General features: G+C 38.7%; 3 protein-coding genes across 6 annotated transcripts in view; 2 read left to right on the top strand and 1 right to left on the bottom strand.

The window, feature by feature from the left end:
- LOC119744695 (colorectal mutant cancer protein-like) overlaps positions 1-4546 on the top strand; it is a 49102-nt gene extending 44556 nt beyond the window's left edge. For all 3 annotated transcript variants that reach the window (XM_038220761.1, XM_038220762.1, XM_038220763.1), the window contains exon 14: positions 2-4546. In XM_038220761.1, coding sequence (XP_038076689.1) covers positions 2-85 — 84 coding nt within the window. In that variant the 3' untranslated portion in view covers positions 86-4546. The remainder of the gene's footprint in view (position 1) is intronic.
- Positions 4547-5048: 502 nt separating this feature from the next.
- LOC119746317 (G patch domain-containing protein 4-like) lies at positions 5049-9405 on the top strand. Of its 2 annotated transcripts, XM_038223197.1 has the most exons (6): positions 5049-5162; positions 5969-6042; positions 6677-6769; positions 6877-7133; positions 8240-8410; positions 8489-9405. In XM_038223197.1, the coding sequence occupies exons 1-6, from the start codon at positions 5099-5101 to the stop codon at positions 8934-8936; spliced, it is 1107 nt and encodes a 368-aa protein (XP_038079125.1). In that variant the 5' UTR covers positions 5049-5098; the 3' UTR covers positions 8937-9405. The 2 variants fall into 2 exon arrangements, with proteins under 2 accessions (XP_038079125.1, XP_038079124.1); XM_038223196.1 differs by having other exon boundaries at positions 8240-9405.
- Positions 9406-9515: 110 nt separating this feature from the next.
- Positions 9516-18704, bottom strand: LOC119718906 (uncharacterized protein HI_0077-like). Its single transcript, XM_038188334.1, has 12 exons — positions 18497-18704; positions 16844-16935; positions 15782-15897; positions 15148-15250; positions 14457-14554; positions 13981-14130; positions 13208-13375; positions 12814-12883; positions 11308-11386; positions 10652-10855; positions 10288-10348; positions 9516-10042 (listed from the first exon to the last, which is right to left on the bottom strand). The coding sequence occupies exons 1-12, from the start codon at positions 18607-18609 to the stop codon at positions 9965-9967; spliced, it is 1332 nt and encodes a 443-aa protein (XP_038044262.1). The 5' UTR covers positions 18610-18704; the 3' UTR covers positions 9516-9964.
- Positions 18705-18962: the final 258 nt, after the last annotated feature.

Raw genomic sequence — 18962 nt, 5'->3', positions numbered from 1 at the left:
GGTTCGGATGTTGAAGCAGAGGATAGCCTTACTGGAGGAGGAGAACCAAGCAGCCAGGCCACCCCACAACGAGACCTCCCTCTAGGAACGACCAATAAAACTGGCCAGCCTCTCATGCTACTCACCTCCAAAAAGGATGTCTTCCTCCCGCCTTCAGTCTGTCCAGCCAGACAAAAACTTAGAAATTACTGGTGTGTGCCTCTTGGATCTTGCGGACGGTGCTTCCTATAAAGACCAATTGTGTCACTATCTTCCCTTGTCTGATCTTTTGCAAAGCTGGTACATCCGTGGAAAAATTTACGAGCAAATTTTTGCCTTCTCCAATCTTCGGATTCGTTTTGATGGTAGGAAGTTATGGAACTCAGAAGAAAAGAACGGGATTTTGCTTCGACCAAAGTTGGAAAATTGTGTACATTCGTGTTTTCTTCCAATGCACTACTTGAGACTGGATGACGATGCATCCCGGATCTGAAATTTTTGTCGTCCGTTGATGGATATTAACGCTGAAAATGTAGGATCCAGGACAGAGCGGAGAGGAAATGGGCATGATGTCTGCATTTTTGAAAATGTTGGTAACAACTTGCCTGGCCCAGTGAAAAATGGAAGAATCAAGACAACAACATATTATTGAATGATGAACATGCATTGCAACTCAGAACAAAACTAATATTTGAGGTCCCAGCTAAGAGGATCATTTTGCAGATGTGTGGCAGTTGGCAAGGCCAAGTTTGACTCCCGGTCACTGTAAATTTTGTAAAACGACGAAAGAGGAGGCAAACCTGAATGAACAATCACGAAAAAGAAAGAGACTTTGTTAGGGATGGGAACAAAACATAACCTGTGCCGAATTCACAATTTAAAAAAAAAATGCCTTGCCAGTTCCTTCGGTTATTATGGAAAGACTATAAAATGACAACATTGTCAACGATCGGTGTAGAATTGAAAAAATAAAGCAATGTACAGCCTGTATAGAACTTCAACCAGCAAGTGCTGAAAAAAAAAGATTAAGTTAAATTTAAAAAAAAAAAAGCAATGTTGGAATTTGTAAAGCCACCAAAGAATAAAATGACTTTGCAAAAGTGGTGCTTTTGGTTTGTTTGGGGCTTTTGGTCATCATCTTAAATATTGGGAGAGTTACAAATATATTTCGTTTTCTGTGAGATAAATAAAAAAAATGGCAGGCTATTGTATACTAGGCTATTGTTATTGGGCCTGATGCGCCCTAACTGTAGTTGGGTAAGTCCCAACTGTAGTTGGGTACAAGTAGGTCCCAACTGCAGTTGGGACCATCCCAATTAAAGTTGGGGAAGTCCCAGTTAGGATGATTCCATAATCGGGGCGTAACAGGACCCATGAGACTTGTTACCGAAACTATACCCGTTGTCGGGTATGAGATTCATAAAATGTATATTCGTCCCTCCTTTGTTTTGTTTTTTTGAGGGAAGAAGCCTCGTTTACTCTCTTTTGTAAACAACTTGTATTCTTATGCAGATTACGACTGTACATATGTAAAGATAGCCCGTTTGTTAATGTTCATACCTATTTATGATAATAATGTTCATTTCTTTTGCAGAAACAAGTGCTCATATTTTTTTCCTTTTTTATTAATTTCAGATCATTTAAAAAAAAAAAAATTTCATCAGTGATCTGCCAAGAAATTAAAAATTCAAACCAAGTTGTGATCCGAGCTATTCAACTTAGAAAAGAAAGTAAGAACTCTTTCTTAAAGACTTTTTTTCCCAACAGTATTGCATTGTATCGTTTACTCATAATGGTTTATTTTAAAGTCAGTGTCCAAGTGTTTAGCAAAGTCTCTTGGAAAAGCTCATTTGGAAAAGCCTATTCAGTCAAAGTCAACAGAAAGCCAAACCAACTGATTTCCTTCAGGATTCCTACATTCATGAAAAATTCCAGGAAAATCCTGGCATTTAAAGCTATCATGGGAAGTCGTGGAAAAGTCACGGAATTTTTGTTATTTTATGAGGAGTCATGGAAAGTTGATATTCCAAGAAAGAAGTTACGGAAAATTCATTGCATCCTGCACAAGCCATATGTGATGATGTGTAATATTTGGCTGTGGCAGTCTTCCTGTTTGGATTCCAATTTCATTATACTTGCTCTTTATGCATGAACCGTACACTCTACACTTGTTGCTTGTTCAATGCACCATTGAGATCAGCGGTCTTTAGCCAAACTGGAGTGCTGAAAGGGATGTGGTGTCCCTTGCCCTCAGAGCAATACGCTCCTAAGATGCCAAAACAGCATAGGAATTGAGATGCCAAAACAGCATAGGAATTGAGAGACCAAAACAGCATAGGAATTGGTCATGGAAAGCCCTAAATTTCTCCTAGAAAAGTCATGGAAAAATCTTGGAATTTCATTTAAATATTTCTATGGGAACCCTGTCGTTACACCTTTTTCAGGTTGGCATTCTAGAGTCGCACCGAACAAAATAAATTCTGTGATTAGTTCAACATTTGAAACAGTTATTGGAGCAAAAACATGAAAGTCAATTAACGTTAAACTGATGCAGTCATTGGTGCATGACTCCATAGAGGCTAGCCACTGGAAAATCGGCTCATAAAAGTTTGCCTATCTGAAATGACAATCTATGTTGTCTAACCTCCTAATGCTGTATGGTTTCGGCCCAAGTCTGGAACCCAAGTCTGAAACATGTTTGGCCTTATGATTATCCTATGCTGTCACAATTACTTGCATTATATTTAGTCTGATACCACAATGCCCCATAATTTATAACTAGTTCATGGACGAATTTGATACAAATTTTTGTTTTAGAGAGCATTTGTTTTCATCGCAACTGATGAGTTAACAATTCCATCTTATGATGAGTTAACAATTTTTCTGTGGTTGACACTTGTATGAAATATTAGTATCATTAAGAAGGTACTATGGTCGTAATGGTTAAGTTTAAAAATATTTCAGAAAGCTTGATTTTTATTTATTTATCAAGTTTGCAAGACACAAGTTAGTCTTGGGCAACCAGAAGGTTTAAAGGGTACAAGAAAAAAGCTGTTTTTAAGCTGTTCAAATCTCAGTTTGTCAATCAGTAATCACAAATTTCCCCCACAGGAACATAAATAAAAGTTCCATTTCTGCACAGACGATGATGTATCCCCTTTAATAACCCTCTTCAATTATGCTTAAATTTCAAGAATTGACTTCTTCTTTTTTTTTTTGTGGCACAACTCATTTTGTGAACAATCTGGTTAAAAATTATGTTTGTAACCAATCTTCATGAACCGTTATTTTTAAGATTCACCAAGATCACCGAGATACATGCATGTATTTTTTTTCTTAAGATGTAAATGTTTGTATTATAAATAGAGTTTTTATTTTATAAAAGGATTCAAGGGGTTTCATGTTGTTACAAGCCAACCTCAAAGAGATCCTAAAATTCATAAGAGATCCAAACAAATTTATAGGTATTTGTGATACTGAAAATCATGCCTTTAAATAAATCGGTGGTATTATTTTATCAGTAAAGATGAATCTAGGGGAATTGTGCCGTCCATTTGATAAAATAGCAGTTCCTTTAAAGAGGCTATTTTGCACCCTTTCTTTACTATGTTGTGACTAAAACTTTGCAGCAGACCACATATAGTAACTTAAAAAAGTCCCAGCAAGCAACTCAAAGCAAATATGCTAAAGAAATGACACAAAACACGATATATCCATTTGAAAAGGGGGGGGGGGGGGGGAATGGAACGGTTCTGAAAACTTATAGAAAATGCACAGTATAACAGCTGTCCCTAATCTACATTTTTCTCTTTATTGTATTCTTAACAGTAATTACAATGGAACAGCGCCCCCACACTGTGGGCTTGGATGTCATGACCTTTGCCCTGTTTATTATTCAGGTCATGACATGCGGGACTTTTATGTTCAGTGTTTTGCTGTTCCATGAGTAATGTATGTTTGCTTAAAAGTTGAATTTAACCATAAAACAGCCGTCGAAACTGACTTTGGGAAGAACCTGGAGAGGGCAGGATTCTTACTAAAAGCTAACAAATACATGTAGCATTTATCGCGTTTTGGAAACAAAGTCTTCAATTTTTACGAGTGACTAATGTGTGATGCCAACATGCTAAGCACAGTCAAGCTTTTCCTAGCAAATAGCGCACTTTTGCAGCCAAAATGTTGGGCATGCTTTTCAACTTCTACTGAAGTTAAATTAGTATGCAAATCGCCACAAACAGTAGCTGTTTTTCCTAAAATCAGAAACAAATACAATCAATATCGTAAAAGATCGTTTACCACCAACTCTTGTTTTACCATTTTTCCTGTGATCAGCGTTTGCAATTATTAGGGGTTGCAATTTTTACATTATTTTTTAAAGATAACTGTTTTCATCGTTCAGTTACACACGTGTTCGTTTATTCAACTGAGAGTTGATATCTTATGTAGTTTCTGTTTCTTTGTTCCATGCCTTATTTATATCTCTGTTCCTTCAAAGTTCTTTGATTCTGTTCTTGTACAAAAACAGTAAATAAAAACAGTTTTATACAGCTTTTTTCTGAAACATGAAGGATATTTGTATGGATTTCAATTATTTGATTTTCGTCAATTTCTATATTGGGGGGGGGGGGGCAGGTTGGGTAGAGAGTTCAGGATGGGTTTGGTTGTTGGTCAGTATTTTCCATGACATTGACATACTTTTTGGCCCTCTCTTTTGGAAGTCGTGGACTGTCTTTTGATCATATTCCTCTATTGACTATTTACTTTTCATGTTGATGAAGACATACTGTGTTTAGGACGACTGGTACTGTATTTTTTTAAATGCATACAATTCTTCAAATTTCGTGAGATGGAAAACCAACATTCTAAAAAAAAATCTTTTAACCCAACTGTGACATCACAAATGTGAAGGGGAAAATTCCATATCTCATCCTGTCTACTTGTCTTTTTTTGAAAATAATTTTAAAATATTAAAATGTCCTCTCAAAATCATCCATTAAAACTTTTTTCCCCCGATCTAGACAACCCCTTTAATCTGGACACCTTTAACGAATTTAATCAGTGCCCCGACGTATGGTGGCGCCCTTCCACCGGCACCACACACGTGGAGAACACTTTAAAAATGGCTGCGCACAGGTGTTCGTCGTTTGCTCAGCAACAACTTGAAAAGCACGGCTGGAAGAGCGGTAAAGTGTTATTTATTTGATATCTGTAATGTGGTTTACATTACTTATATGTCACAACGTGCGGGTGAAGTTGCTGCCACCCGACGAAGGGGAGAGAGCAATAAAATTATAATTGAGAAAAGTTGCCCAGATTTCGGACACTGTGGTTGTGCTGCAGAGTGCAGAGTGCAGGATCAGGAACACGTGAAATGTGTTTGTTTAGTTTTTACAAAGTAAAACCATGGTTAAACCAAAAGGGCAAAACCTAATATTAAATCTGACTACTTTGAAGAAAACAATTTTACAAAAAAGACCTGCCTCCTTTTTCCAAAAGCCTTGTGGACGAGAAATTATTTAGTTTTGTTTACTCGGCCTAAAAGCGGATTTTGTCCTGTTTTTAGGAATGGGGCCGTTCACTTCACAATCACTCATATATATCATGCAAATGCATGCTAATATATGCATTATTTTCTCTTGTGTGGGACACAACTTTTGACCAATATTAACTTCAGTGTCACCACAACCACAGAATAATCAGTTTTATTAAAAGTAATCTTACATTTAATTGTGTGATTTTTGCCAAATTAACGACCTGATATTTGCCATATGGAAACTTTTGAAGAATTAGCAATTGATGAACAGGTTAAAATTGTAAGATTTTGTTTATGGAGGTTTTGTGCACTTGAAGTTGAGGTCAGTGTGGGTTGGGATCTCTTGTGTCCTTGACCAATCAGATTACGAGAAGCTGTTTGCATGGCGCTCACCAGCCAATGAAATCCAAGGAACTATAGCTAATAACTAATACCTGTCTGTTTCTTTGACCCCAGGTCAAGGTCTTGGGAAAAAAGAGTCCGGAATCAGCGAAGCCATCAAGGTCAAGATAAAGCAGGATACTGCCGGGGTAAGATAAATATCCTCATAGAAAAGTTGAAATTAATACAATTATTAAACCTGACTTTAACTAACTCTTATTTTAAAAAAAAAAAAAAAAAAATTTATCCAGGCAGTTTTGGAGGATTTTTTTAAGGCCTTACAATGGTAGAGCCTATTGCTTAACATGGGTCTTGATCATTCTTGAAAGTTCAAGTACGCACTCGTATTTTTGTGCAAATGGTTTCCAAACAGTAGTGAAGTTTGCAGGACTTGGTAAAGTTCTAAGCAACTATGCCAATGAAGTTTCGGTAAATTAATTAACAGAATCTTTGGCCGTAATTTTTTCTTCTCTTCGTCAATCATAAAATTGAAGAATTATGAAGCTTTCCATAACATATGGGTGACGGTGAAAACGTTTGATTGGATACTTTGATTGGTATAAGCAGGTGCGGATATCCAAGAACTTAAAGAAATTTCCTTATCTTGTTCCCAGACCCATTTCCTTGACACCGAATGGTTCTTTAGTCCAGAGTGCTGACTGGTAACACAAAGCACCCAATGAAAACTTGTGTACAAATAAATAGATAGTTTCATCAGCTGACGTAACACAGCCTACACCTATGCTTAAGTTTTAATTATTTTGTGTTGTATTTCTCATCAAGGTTGGTCATGATGCAGGCGAGCAGTTTACCTACCACTGGTGGGACCATGTCTTCAACAAAGCAGCCAGCAACATTGTCGTTGAGACCGACCAGGTACACATACAAGCCCATTCAGTATTCCCACTGCACTGAGGCACCCCAAGATTTAAAAAAAAAATGATTTGACAAAACAAGCACAAATTTGTTCATTGTTCTTCCAGGACGGCGTGAAGCTCTCTAGAAAAACGACCACGCAGGGCCCAATCAGCAACAAGAAGCAGTCCAGTGACCGGGGCAAGAAACCGTTGCTGTACGGCAACTTTGTCAAAAGTGCCACCCTGACAACAGAGGGCTTGCAGCAGGACAACCAGGACGCATCATCCTCCTCCTCAGATGAAGACAGTGACGGTGACAACTTGGAGTCAACAAACATTGACGAGAGATTCTTCAAGGCCTGTGGAGGCCGAACCGCTCACAAGTAATTTTTTATATTTCTCACTTTTGTTGTTTTAACCTTTTCTGGCAATAACAATAATGTCTATTCTGAGCCATCAGGTTGCAGTTGATGCATCATCAAGTGATACATTTTGTTGCGTACCTTGTGCAGCTTCGTGACATAACCGGCCTGTGCCCTCTCTGCGCTCATGCATATTCATAGCTATCCAGGGCATTTTGTTAAAGGGAATATACCACATTTGCAAACATCGAAAAACAAAATAATCAAATTATTATGAAAAACCTTACTGGACTGTTAGTAAATGCAAAAGCATTTAAAGCATCCTGTAAAATCATGGCACTGGGTGTGCTGTCATTTTCAAGAAAAGTGGTACTTTTGTATCAATTTCCAACGATGGTTGGCCAACCAGTGTTGGAAAAACCTGACTTTTTTCAACTGCCCCCAATTCACAAAATTTATTCAGTTCACATTTTGTTTGCAACATCTGTGAATGGGTGCAAACCAGCTAGACTAGTTCCCTGACCTTACAATTTCCAAACATCTATAAAGTGCTTCGTTTCATCTTCAGCGGGGTCAGGGAACCAGACTACAAGTACAGGATTGTTTTTCCTGGGTTTTTTTTTCAGCATCTATGAACACAAAACTTCAATCAAGTCAGAGTTACAATATTTGCTATAAAATACTAACCCTTAAAGCCATCCATTTCTGAAAATAACAGCAAAAGCAAATGTTGTATATTCCTTTTAAATCACCGACGCAAGGCAGAAGATTCGTGGACTGGTTGGAATATGAAGAAGTCGTGACTTCTACTGAGATGATCTGATTCGAGTCCCATTGAGGCCCCTTTTTTTTGGTTGCTTTTTCTCATTTTATCTTTTAAATAACATTAGTGAGGAAGGAACTTTTCCTACAGCATGTAAAGCTTATACTGCATTGGTGTTGTTGAAAACACGGTATTAAATATGCATGTAATGGACCAATCAGAAGATGGACCCGATCCATTTTTTTTCGGGGGGGGGGGGGGAGGGAGGCCAATAGCCCACCTGGTCACCAGTTGCCTGCCAAAGTTTTATAAAAAGTTTCCATTTTCAATTCCAGTTTTTTTGTTATTTTTGTTTCTCCTGAAGGGGTGCGAGGCATGGTCTGACTCTGTCCGGGAAGCTGAAACGCATTCAGGCTCAGGAGGAGGGTCATAATCTGCCCCGCCCACCTAAGGGAAACAGCGATGTGCATGGATCATCACCGTCACATGAGGGCGCTTCAGAAGAAGGGCGGAAAAAGAAACGGCGGAAGAAAGAAAAGAAGTGTAAATCGGAAGAGAAAGCATCTGGGATTGATACACCATATACAGAGATTGTAAGCGGTGACAAAGATTGCAAGAAACGGAACAAGAAATGCAAAAAGGCGGCGGTTGAAAATGGGGATGTTGATCCTCATGCATATTCAACAGATGACAACCTTCTTGGAGACAGTGTGAAAGAGAAAAAGCAAAAGAGAGGAAATATGCCAGAGAAGGGTAATATGAATAGTCATGAATATTCATCAGATAGGCCTGACACACGGGAACTGATAGTACGAGAGGAGGCGGAGAGCAAAGCTGCCAGGAAGGCAGCCAAAAAAGCGAAAAGAACTCGTGACAAACGTAGTCGGGAAATGGAAAGCACCGTTTGTGAAGACAGTTTGCAGGACCTGAGCAGCAAAGATAAGATTAAATTTCCTGATCAGCTTGTGCCGGACGAGCATGTCAATGGTAATCTACGCGGTCAAGAAACAAACCATACTAGAAAATCCAAGAAGAAAAAGTCCAAACACACAGCTTTGTGACAAATTTCATACAATTTTATTTTTTAATCCATTTGTGTTGCATTATTGGTGAATAAGAATAATTTAGAATACAAATTGATGGGACAATATCTATCCATGCGGATGAACAATTCAATTTTTATGGAAAGACAAATGTGATAATCTATAAATTCCTTCCTGGAACTTTTTCGAAGAGAAGTGACTAGGAAATTTCCTTAATTTATTTTTTGAAGAGCTTTCCTTAAACTGACAAAATTAGTTGACAAAGACTGCAATTAAAAGTCAATTCTGATTTTCATACACAAATTTGTAAGCATTTTAATGTACATTTTTAATGCATTTTCATGATAGCACCTTCCATCATTATGCCGATTAAAAATGCAGAACAAATTGGTAAATATCATGTTCATGTCTTTAAAAGAATTTTTTACTCTCCCTATGTGGTTATTTTGAATATTAATTAAAGGAATATTTATGTATGAGAAATTTATGACAGACTTTTGATGGAATTTGAACTTAAAAGATAAAAAAAAAAAAATTTCCACTGAGAAAATAACAGGCATGAGATTTTTCAGACTTTGTCTGAATTCAGACTTTTAATCTGAGAGAAAGACGGCAGCATAGAAAGAAATGCATCTTTCAGACTTTTCACCGAAATTTTCAGACTATTTTTGAATTTGACAATCTCATTCCTGAAATAAATACTAGGGTTGTTTTAAATATAATATACAATGTATACAAGTGATGCACATTTATTTGTAAGTACACGAAATAACATGCAATAGGAACCATTAGAAAATGCCAATTTAAGAGGCAACTTTTCCTGAGGCACATATTTCTCCCCTGCCCACACCATTTTTAAGGATCCCTTTTGTAACTCAAAAACCGAACCTATCGTTTATGACCTTTTCACCCCTAACCCTTGACCTTCCTCCTCGGTAAACCCCGATGTCAATGTTCAGTTTAAAAATAAATTGCACAGTTTACACCAGTTTGTCCATTTGGCAAGAAAGTAGGGCTGATGATGTTTTGCTGCACAGTCCCAGCTATCAGCTTGAACCCCCTGCAGAAATGGACTCCTTGGCATCTGCATCCTGATTGGCTGGTTGCATTAACGGCACATACCACTGCAAATGAAAAGGGGAGGTATTGAAATACTTAAGGTAGTACGGCGAGCACCTATTCTATTTCAGTTCAATTTAAATGTAGGTGGTTTTGATTACAGATTTTTTAACGTCCACAAATTTCTGTTTATTTACTAAAAGTTTCCAATCTACCCAGCAAGTACATGTTTATTGAAATAACTTAGATTTCTTTTCACTTGAATACTCTTGAGCATCAGCAAAAATTTCGATGGAAAAATAACAATTACCTCTTTGCTCATTCCAGCGATAGTTCTTCCTTCTTCGTTAATTGGTGGTTTTAACAGACCCCTGAAAATAAAATGATCCCAACATTTTTATTTCAAGTGAGATTAAAGGATGTTAGATAAATATATGAAATGAATTAACCACAAATAATTCCAACTTTTTTTCTTTTTTTTTAGGGGCTGTTTTTTGGAGTAGGTGTGTATTTACTCGGATTGTTATTGGTTAACCATGAAAAAGGAAAGTAATGTGCAATAACAAGTTTCCTGCACAAGGGTCGATTTTTTGAAAATTCAAGAAAGTTCCTTGCAAAAAGTAGGGGGTGGGGGAGGGATGGGTGATGGGGGGGTTTAAGGGTTACTTTCCAACCTGAAATGTTTCCTGACGAGCCTATGGAACTCCGAGATGCACTCTTGCGGCGGCTCAGCACGTCGACAGACGTACGTGAACCACCTCATTCCAGCCGCCACGTGGGTGATCTCGTCAGTATAAATGACATCCAAGACCGAGACTGAATCCTCATCCCCCTGCTTGGCAAAGCGCTCCTGCGTCTTGGGATGAACATCAAGACCCCTTTGAAGCAATACAAATTTGGAAGGATTTGGGAGAGTAAGGACTTATCGTCAAACAGGCCAAACATTTTGTACAGAAATCCTTCACATTTTTACATGCAACCCGCATTGTAAGACTCACGAGTTGTCCATCCACAAGCCAGTTGTGGAAGTGTTCCCTCTCAATGATTTTTATACAGGATCTGGATTGAAATCCTTACACGAATTCACAGTGCTGTTAGGCATATTATTTCTGCTAACACTATATCTGATCATTATTTTTATGCAGAAACCATAAGCAGAATTTTCTTGAAATAGTGATACATTAGAAATCTGCATGCATGTGCAAGCATTTGCAAATCTAGGCCATAAAACACACTTTGAGATATGCACAGTTGTTTTCAGCAACAGTAAGCACAAAGTTTCTGCTAAACTCTTTAAGATTCCCAAAAAAAATAGCCCCTTGTAACTGACCTTGCTTCGTGCACCATGTGCACCACTGCCAATCTAGCTAAGATGTTGTCTTTGGTCTCTGAGGCCGACTGCCACAAACCTGCAGTCCAGGAAACAGAGATCAATTGAAAGCGAAAATTCTTTTGTTCATCAGAATGAGATGTGTTGTCAAAAATAGACCCTCTGGGCAGCTGGTTAAAAACAGACTGACTTTTCTTTGCAAAATTACACTGTTATAAAAAAATCATTAAATTTCAGCCACTTTTTCATGGAGGTAGCCAAGGGAGATGAATTTCAAGACCTGACTTATCTTTATAAATCATCAATAAAAAAGCAAAGTACTGAAAATTTTACGTTTTTTTTTATTTAAGGCATCTTATTTAGGAACTTTTGTTTCTAAATTATTCCCCCGCCTCCCGCACAGCTTTTTGTTCAAATCTCCATTTTTAAGCTCTACCCAGAAGTATATCCAGTTTTGACATAAAAATTACATTTGGGCAATTCCGTAAATTCGGACGTATAATGTCCGACACTTTAATGAGCTGCTGTTGGAAAAGGGAAAAGTGAATGTGATACATCACTAATAATGTGACATCTAATGACTAAAAAACAATTACAGACCAAACTAAGGCGAGGCGTCATAAATAAATTAACCGTTCTCACGCGTGCGCACGCGTTCCTTCCCGTTCTGAACGGCCCCCGTTCCTTCCCGTGCCGAACGGCTTTTAGAACGCGTTCCGTACATCGTGCTTGGGCAAGCTTCACTGAGGGGGTATTGTTATGTTAATCAACCGTTCCTTTGCGTGCGAGAATGGGAGCAGCACAACAAAGATGCGAAGAACAACTATGTGTATATACTTGTACAGAAAAAAAATCCGTTTTGGTTTGGAATTTAAATCAGATTTGGAATTTGAAAACCCGATATCGGAGCAAGCATTAAATAAAAAAAACATTTCAGAGTTTAGACAGCACGAGCAGGTATGAGGAGTTTGATAAGATTTATGCCTTTTTATCCTTAAATATCGTTGTCTGCCGCTGGGCGGGGCGAAAAAAAATGTATGGTCTAGGTTATATTAAAAATGCGGAGATTGGAAGGGTTAAAAAAATATTGCAAAGGACTGCTTTCCCCATTCAAGGTGCCCGTATTTTTATACGTCCCCCCTGTACTGTACGGGCTAGCCTGTAGCGACGAGAAAGTTTGTTGGATATTTTTAGTGCTGATGAGCTCTTCGTGTGTGCACAGACCGTGACTGGCCTTTTGTTGTATAAGAACGCGTTCGGAACGGGATGCCGTGAGCACGCGTGCGAACGGGAGGTAGATGTAACAAAAGGCCCCATTCCTAGCGTGCGCACGCGTTCGAACGGTTAATTTATTTATGACGCCTCGCCTAAGGTGCCACCACCTTATCGACCTTGTACGTGTGTATCATGTAGGGCCATACGGTGAGCAGCAGTGCTATTTGTTATTGCTTAAACTGTAAAAGTCATGGTTTTTCCTCTGGTGAAAACAAATCAAACATAACTTGCCATTGTGCACAGGGAGAGCCCCAAAATGACTCCCAAGAGTTTGAAGTCTGTCTTCCAGTATCTTGAAATGCTGTTACAATGCAAAAAGAAAAGGAGACATAATACACCTGAGGCTAAATGCAATTCAACAAAATATTTCACATATTAACCCTAACTCCCTAGCATGATTTACTAGGAACCATACCCATCCTGGCAAATTCCAACACCATATGGGAAACTGCACACACATATTTCTGACTTTGATTCTGGAGGTGTGCCAACCCAATGTAAAAAAAGACTGTCAGTTTAGGGGTACTGTACCCATCCTGACAGATTCCAACAAAACATGCCGTTGGGGTTTGATGGGTTGAGTTCTGTTAGGGTTAGGGTGGTGACTTTTTGCTCAACTGTATACCTTTGCTTCGTCTCCTGCTACTTTGACAAAGTCGTCGAAGAATTCCTTGGGTAGCGGGCTGCCGTCACCCATCCTGGTGTCGGCAAAGCGGGCGATGATGTCCCAGGACAGGTCGATGGCCCACTGCTCAATGTTGGCCAGGGAATGCAAGGAGGCTATACGGTTACCCTTAAGAAAAAAAATGGAAGTTGCAAGAGGGATATGACAAGAGTCGCCTTATGCTCTTCAGTCATTTTATGGGCTCCGTGCAGCGTTACTTTCAATGGTAAGAAAGAGATAGTTGCAAGAGGCATTCAACTGCATTGCTGCACTCAACCGCACTGAATTCAACAGACATTCAACCGCATTACCTGAAGGCTGAAGCCTGAAGCCCAATGCCTGTAGCCTGACGCTCATGCGAAGACACTTTTAGAATAAACTTAGTCATGCACATTTAGAATAAAATTAGTCGAGAGTTTGCTCGCGAAATCAGTAAGCGCCCTCTCTTGTTTGCGCACAGATCCCATAAAAACGGTATTCTCAGTTCTGTTCGAGGGCTTGTGACTTCGCTTGGACTCGAACCCACACCCTCCTGCTTACAAACACCATCTGACTTATTGGTTTGCTGTTCAACGTGGATGATCTTTTTTAGACAACAGAATTGTTCAATAGGTGGCGCTATCAATTGTGGCATACTTGCCGAAGGTCACAATTTTACTGACATGATTTTGCCAACAACTACCACCTCCCTCAGCAAAGCCAGTGGACCTAAGAAGTAACCAAATCATTCTTACCAGAGTGCCTGCTTTGCCTCTCTTAATTCGTCCCGGAGCAACGACGTTCAGCGTCTCGGCGCGATGGGGCTGATCCGGCGGCTGACATCTCCCGATTTCTGTCAAGTCTCCTCTCCGCCATTTTTCCTGAACCTCGTGTGTTAGCCGAACCTTTGGGGAGGGAGGAATGACAAGTACAAAATCGGATTTATATGACAGGTAAACTGTCTCAGGAACAATACATTTTTTCCTTTGTAAACCCAGACATACATGGGCAGTCGCGAAAGAAAGAAATTTCAAGACTTTCTGACTACTGTCAATCCATGATTTAGTAACAGAAAAAACCTTGGCCATCTATTAATTACGACCAAGATTCTGTTGCGGTCTGAACGAGGGTGGAATCCTGGAAATAAAAGACATATTTTTGATTTGCCAACATTCAAACATCAGATGTTTTATGGACAATCGAAAGTAGAGGAGTTTTATTGCTGTCGTACCTTTTCAGCAGGATCAGCAGTGCAGAGAATACGGACAGCCCAGTGGCACAGTGTGTCCTCACTGTCAGAGCTAGTGGTGGGTTGCTGTTCTTCGACATCTGTCTTGACAAAACAGAAGAAACAACAATTTTGTTGTGAATAATAAGATCAAGGAGTCTAGACATCATAACTGTTCTTTCCTCCATTTCAAATTCTATGACCAAGGCTCCAATCCAAGATGAACCGACATAATGATTAAATGTTTGAGTCTCAATAGGTTTTTTTTTTCAGCCATATGCATCTATCCCTCATTATGTTAGAATTCAATTTCATGATGAATCCATAAAACTACTAAAACTACTCAGTGTTGGGGGAGGGGGAGGGGGAGGGGGAGGGGGCGTTCGGGATGCTACAGGGCAGTTTGGGATGGAACAGTGACTAACGGGTTAAATTCAACACACATTATAACCAACAGTACTTTTATAAAATATCAACAAAATATGATATCAATAAATTGGGACATTCTACAATGTAGATCAACAATTCATGCTAAACGTCCTAAAATTTGAGGTAAACATTAGAAGGACTAGTTTAGCACCAGTTTCCAATTAAAATAATTTAAGTATATGATTAGTTACCTTGTTGCCCTGTTGGAAATACAACTTACGTGTTTGCAAAAAGTGTGCTTTCGGTAACTTTTCAGCCAACTTACGTTTGTTGCCACTTTGTGTTTCTGAATCTTTTGTGTGAGACAACTCCAGACTTGTATTGACGTACAGGTGGTCGTCTACGACCCTGACAGCAAACGTTTGTTGCTGCAAAAAAAATAATCAAATGAAATGAAGACAAATAAAACCTGAGCATATCTTGAAATTAAAATGGACAACTTCTTTCACCTGATTGGTTTTAGAAAGAACTGTATTGTTTTATTTGAAAGTAAAAAAAAAAGGACAAAACCTGATACCAGCAGCCCATGGACCTTATTCATGAGGAAGCCACTTTGGTCGTGTTCCCTGCATGTGTTTTATAAATTGTGACCTGTTGAATGGGATGGTGCCAGACTATTTATGCAATTCTAGCCTCACTTTCATTTGTTTTTTAAATGTGGCTTAAAACATTAGGATATATCTTTAATCACAACTTTAAATTATTCATTAGAGCTGACTGGTATTAATTTGTTAATAACTTTATGTCATTGCTTTCATTTCTCTTCGCGAGTTCTAAAAATTAAGATTTTACCTCAGTTATTAAGATTGTACACAGTTCACAGTGACCAAACTATCTGGGTCTGTTTTAAATGCTGCATGACAGCATCAATTTACTAGCTTCACCCTTCTCTTATTTACCTTGAGACCTGACGTGGAGTCACCATTGTCCAATCGGAAGTCGTAGTCGTGCCAGGGGCACACGATGCACATGTGGCCATCTATGTCCTCAATGTCTCCAAGATCCAATGGCCCACCTGCATGGAAAAGCACGGAACAGCTTGGAAAAGCACGGTAAAGTCAACAGGAAAAATATAAGGGAAAGAATTTAGTATCCAGATTCCAGACGCCACTTCTTTGGTTATGTGCAAATTCTATGGAAAGTCGAGTGCATTTCAAAGTGTATTCTAAAATGTTTCTCAGTCCCAAATGTATGTCTTTTCAACATTTTTGCAATTACTGACCTTCGTTGAGATAATATGTGATGAAAAAAAGTGGCGTAAGGATGAAACATATCTTCCAATAAAAGAGTGAAGTCTGGTAAATGTTTTGTTTGATTAGTTAATGAAATACAAGCTGTTTTAAAGAAACTTCAAGAGAACTTTTTTTTTTAGGCTTTTACCCAAACCTTCCTCAATCCTCCAAAATCAATCAGGCGGTTTTTGATGACTTTACAGGATTGAGGCTGTATCCAAGTTTGACACAGTGGCAGTTGGAGGATTTTGAAGTACTGAGGATGGATCCCATCAAAAATGGCCTAGGTGGTTAAGGTTAACCCATTAACAACTGTACAGCATTGCATTACATTGTGTTTGTTCACGGATAGCTTGCTCAGAGTAACGCTTGTAAGTTATTTTGCAATATGGACTCCATGCAAAAGCATTAGCATGGCATTTTGTGTTCACTTTTGAGTGCTACAGTGGGAGGGACACACGTGCAGGGTTCACGTGCGTATGCGCGAAGTAAGCACGATTACTTTTGTGAATGAAAACAAATCCGTGCATGGCCTTAATGGACATGATGCATCCACGATGCATCATTCCGAGGGTTCATGGGTTCTGTCTTACACGTAACCGATCCATTCAGCTCCGCCCATTGCATATGTGGACTTCAACGTTTTTGAAAGCATGCTGTTCTTGTCAGACGTTAAAAACAGCAAGGGGCACGCTTATGGATTGGTCTTCTAACAGGTACATCACATACCTTCATGGGGGCAGTCAGCACCCAGTGCATAGAATTTGTCCGGAGCCAGTCTGACAATGACCACATCTTCTTCTTGTCCAAGAGAATATAACCTGTCAACAGAATTGAAATCTGTTAAAATATCAACATATTCATTGTTGGAACTTTTTATGCATATCAACAGACAAAAATTCTCTCCAATGGTTAACTTTCAGTCAATCTTCCCAAAATTTCTCATACTCGAATACATGTAGTTTTACTTTTGTATTGTACCCTACATGTACTTTTGGCTATATTAAATATTTAAAAATCGCCACATCGTGAGCAAATTACACAGATACATAGAATGGCGTGCTGATGATTTTCCAAGTTTGAAGTAAGTGGTACATTTTTGTCCATGGTAACAAAAATAATCTTCATTAGACATTGACTTTTTGCCAAAATTGTTACTAGGCCTAGGCTGAGGCCTGAGATATTCAATTCAAGTTCAATTCCAAGTTTAAGCTCAATTCCAAGGTATTAAAGTCACAAAGTCATTGTTGTTATTGTATCCATAACACATTGATATTCAATCTCAGTTGTCTTAATAATAATTTATAGACTTCTTGAAAAGATTTCCATGCCTGGAGGACCGTGCCTGGACATCACTTGACACCCTGTGCACAAACCCTATGAGACTGGTCTGAAAAATTCTAAGTCAGTAAGTGTTTTCTCAGTTAATGCTTCAATATTTTCCCTGTTAAATTTGATGTTTTTAAGGACATTTTACTGCTTTACATTTGTTCTCTCCCCCCTCCGGGCCTGGAGAACTTTAAGAACACCTGAATTAGTATAGTCACAATAAATTTTCATTTGTCAATCAAAAAGTTGAGACTGAGACTGTGAGAGATCATGTACACACACCACTGATCTCTATATAATGACTGGATAGCGGATATGCATACAACATTCACACAGTAGACTTTGCATATTGACCAATTCGCCCCCGGTCTCACGAAGATGGCCGCGCATAATACGAACGTTCTACGCGTAAATACGCGCGCGTTGTATCAACAGTTGACGCGCATTTTGGTCACGTACACATAATGATGTTCTAAAAGGGACACATTTCCGTAGTGATTGTTATTTCAAAAACGCCGGAAAAGTGATTTGCGACATTATAAAAGTAACCACCACGTTAGAAAAATTGTAGTAAACCTTGGTCAGTTGGTCGTGGTGGTCAAAATACAAGTCAGGTGAACCGCGACGTTACAAAAGAAAGCATGCCGTCTATAAAGACGGCAACTTGTCCTTTTTAGATCACCAGCCGGTCTCACCAATATGGCGTCAAATTCGTACATTGTGCGGCTCTTTATTAGCTATCCAGTCTTTATAATTGAGATCAGTGACACACACACACAAAAAAACACCTAGGGCAGTAGGGGCCTATTCTGTATTCAGGAAAGAATGTTGCATCTGACAACATTTTTTTTTCATTGTAATTCGTATATCATCTCAATAAAGGTCACTCATTGTAATTAAAATGTTGAAAAAAAATGAATTTGGGACTGAGAAACATTTCCAATTTTGATGTTAGAAAATACTTTAAAAACACACTCGACTCTCCATAGACTTTGATTCTGTACACAAACAAAGTGGCGTCTGGACACTCTTCTTCTTTCCAAATGATTTTACCGTGTGCAAGTCTTCCCTTTGTAGAGATCTGTGTGACCTACGCATCGCCATCTACTGATGTCCACCACTTCTTTCAAAGCAGTAACAAGACTCGCTTCAAATCCACCCTCCATTACATTAGATTGACAAAAAAGTTAGACCAACACTCAACAGTCAAAGTGCTCAAAATTATGCCAGAAAATGACAACAGACGACGGAAGTTGTTTACAGAAAGCGCCATCAACGGCAACAATCTGGACAATTTTGCCGCGCTTTGCTGTTGCAATTACTAACCATACTCCCTCTTTTATTTATTACAAATATTATATTTTCTTTTCAATAATACATAATTAATGTTGTATATTACACAGACCATTAGTTGTTTTAATTTAGTTTTAGAATAAGATTCTTTGTTTACCTTTTAATTGTTTTATATAATAAAAAATACGGGATTAGTTTGGTTACTGTAGAGGGTATATGGTTTAAA

The sequence above is a fragment of the Patiria miniata genome, unplaced genomic scaffold (assembly GCF_015706575.1).
Source record: "Patiria miniata isolate m_02_andy unplaced genomic scaffold, ASM1570657v1 HiC_scaffold_7, whole genome shotgun sequence".
Taxonomy (NCBI): Eukaryota; Metazoa; Echinodermata; class Asteroidea; order Valvatida; family Asterinidae; genus Patiria; species Patiria miniata.
This window is presented reverse-complemented; position numbering and strand designations above follow the sequence as displayed.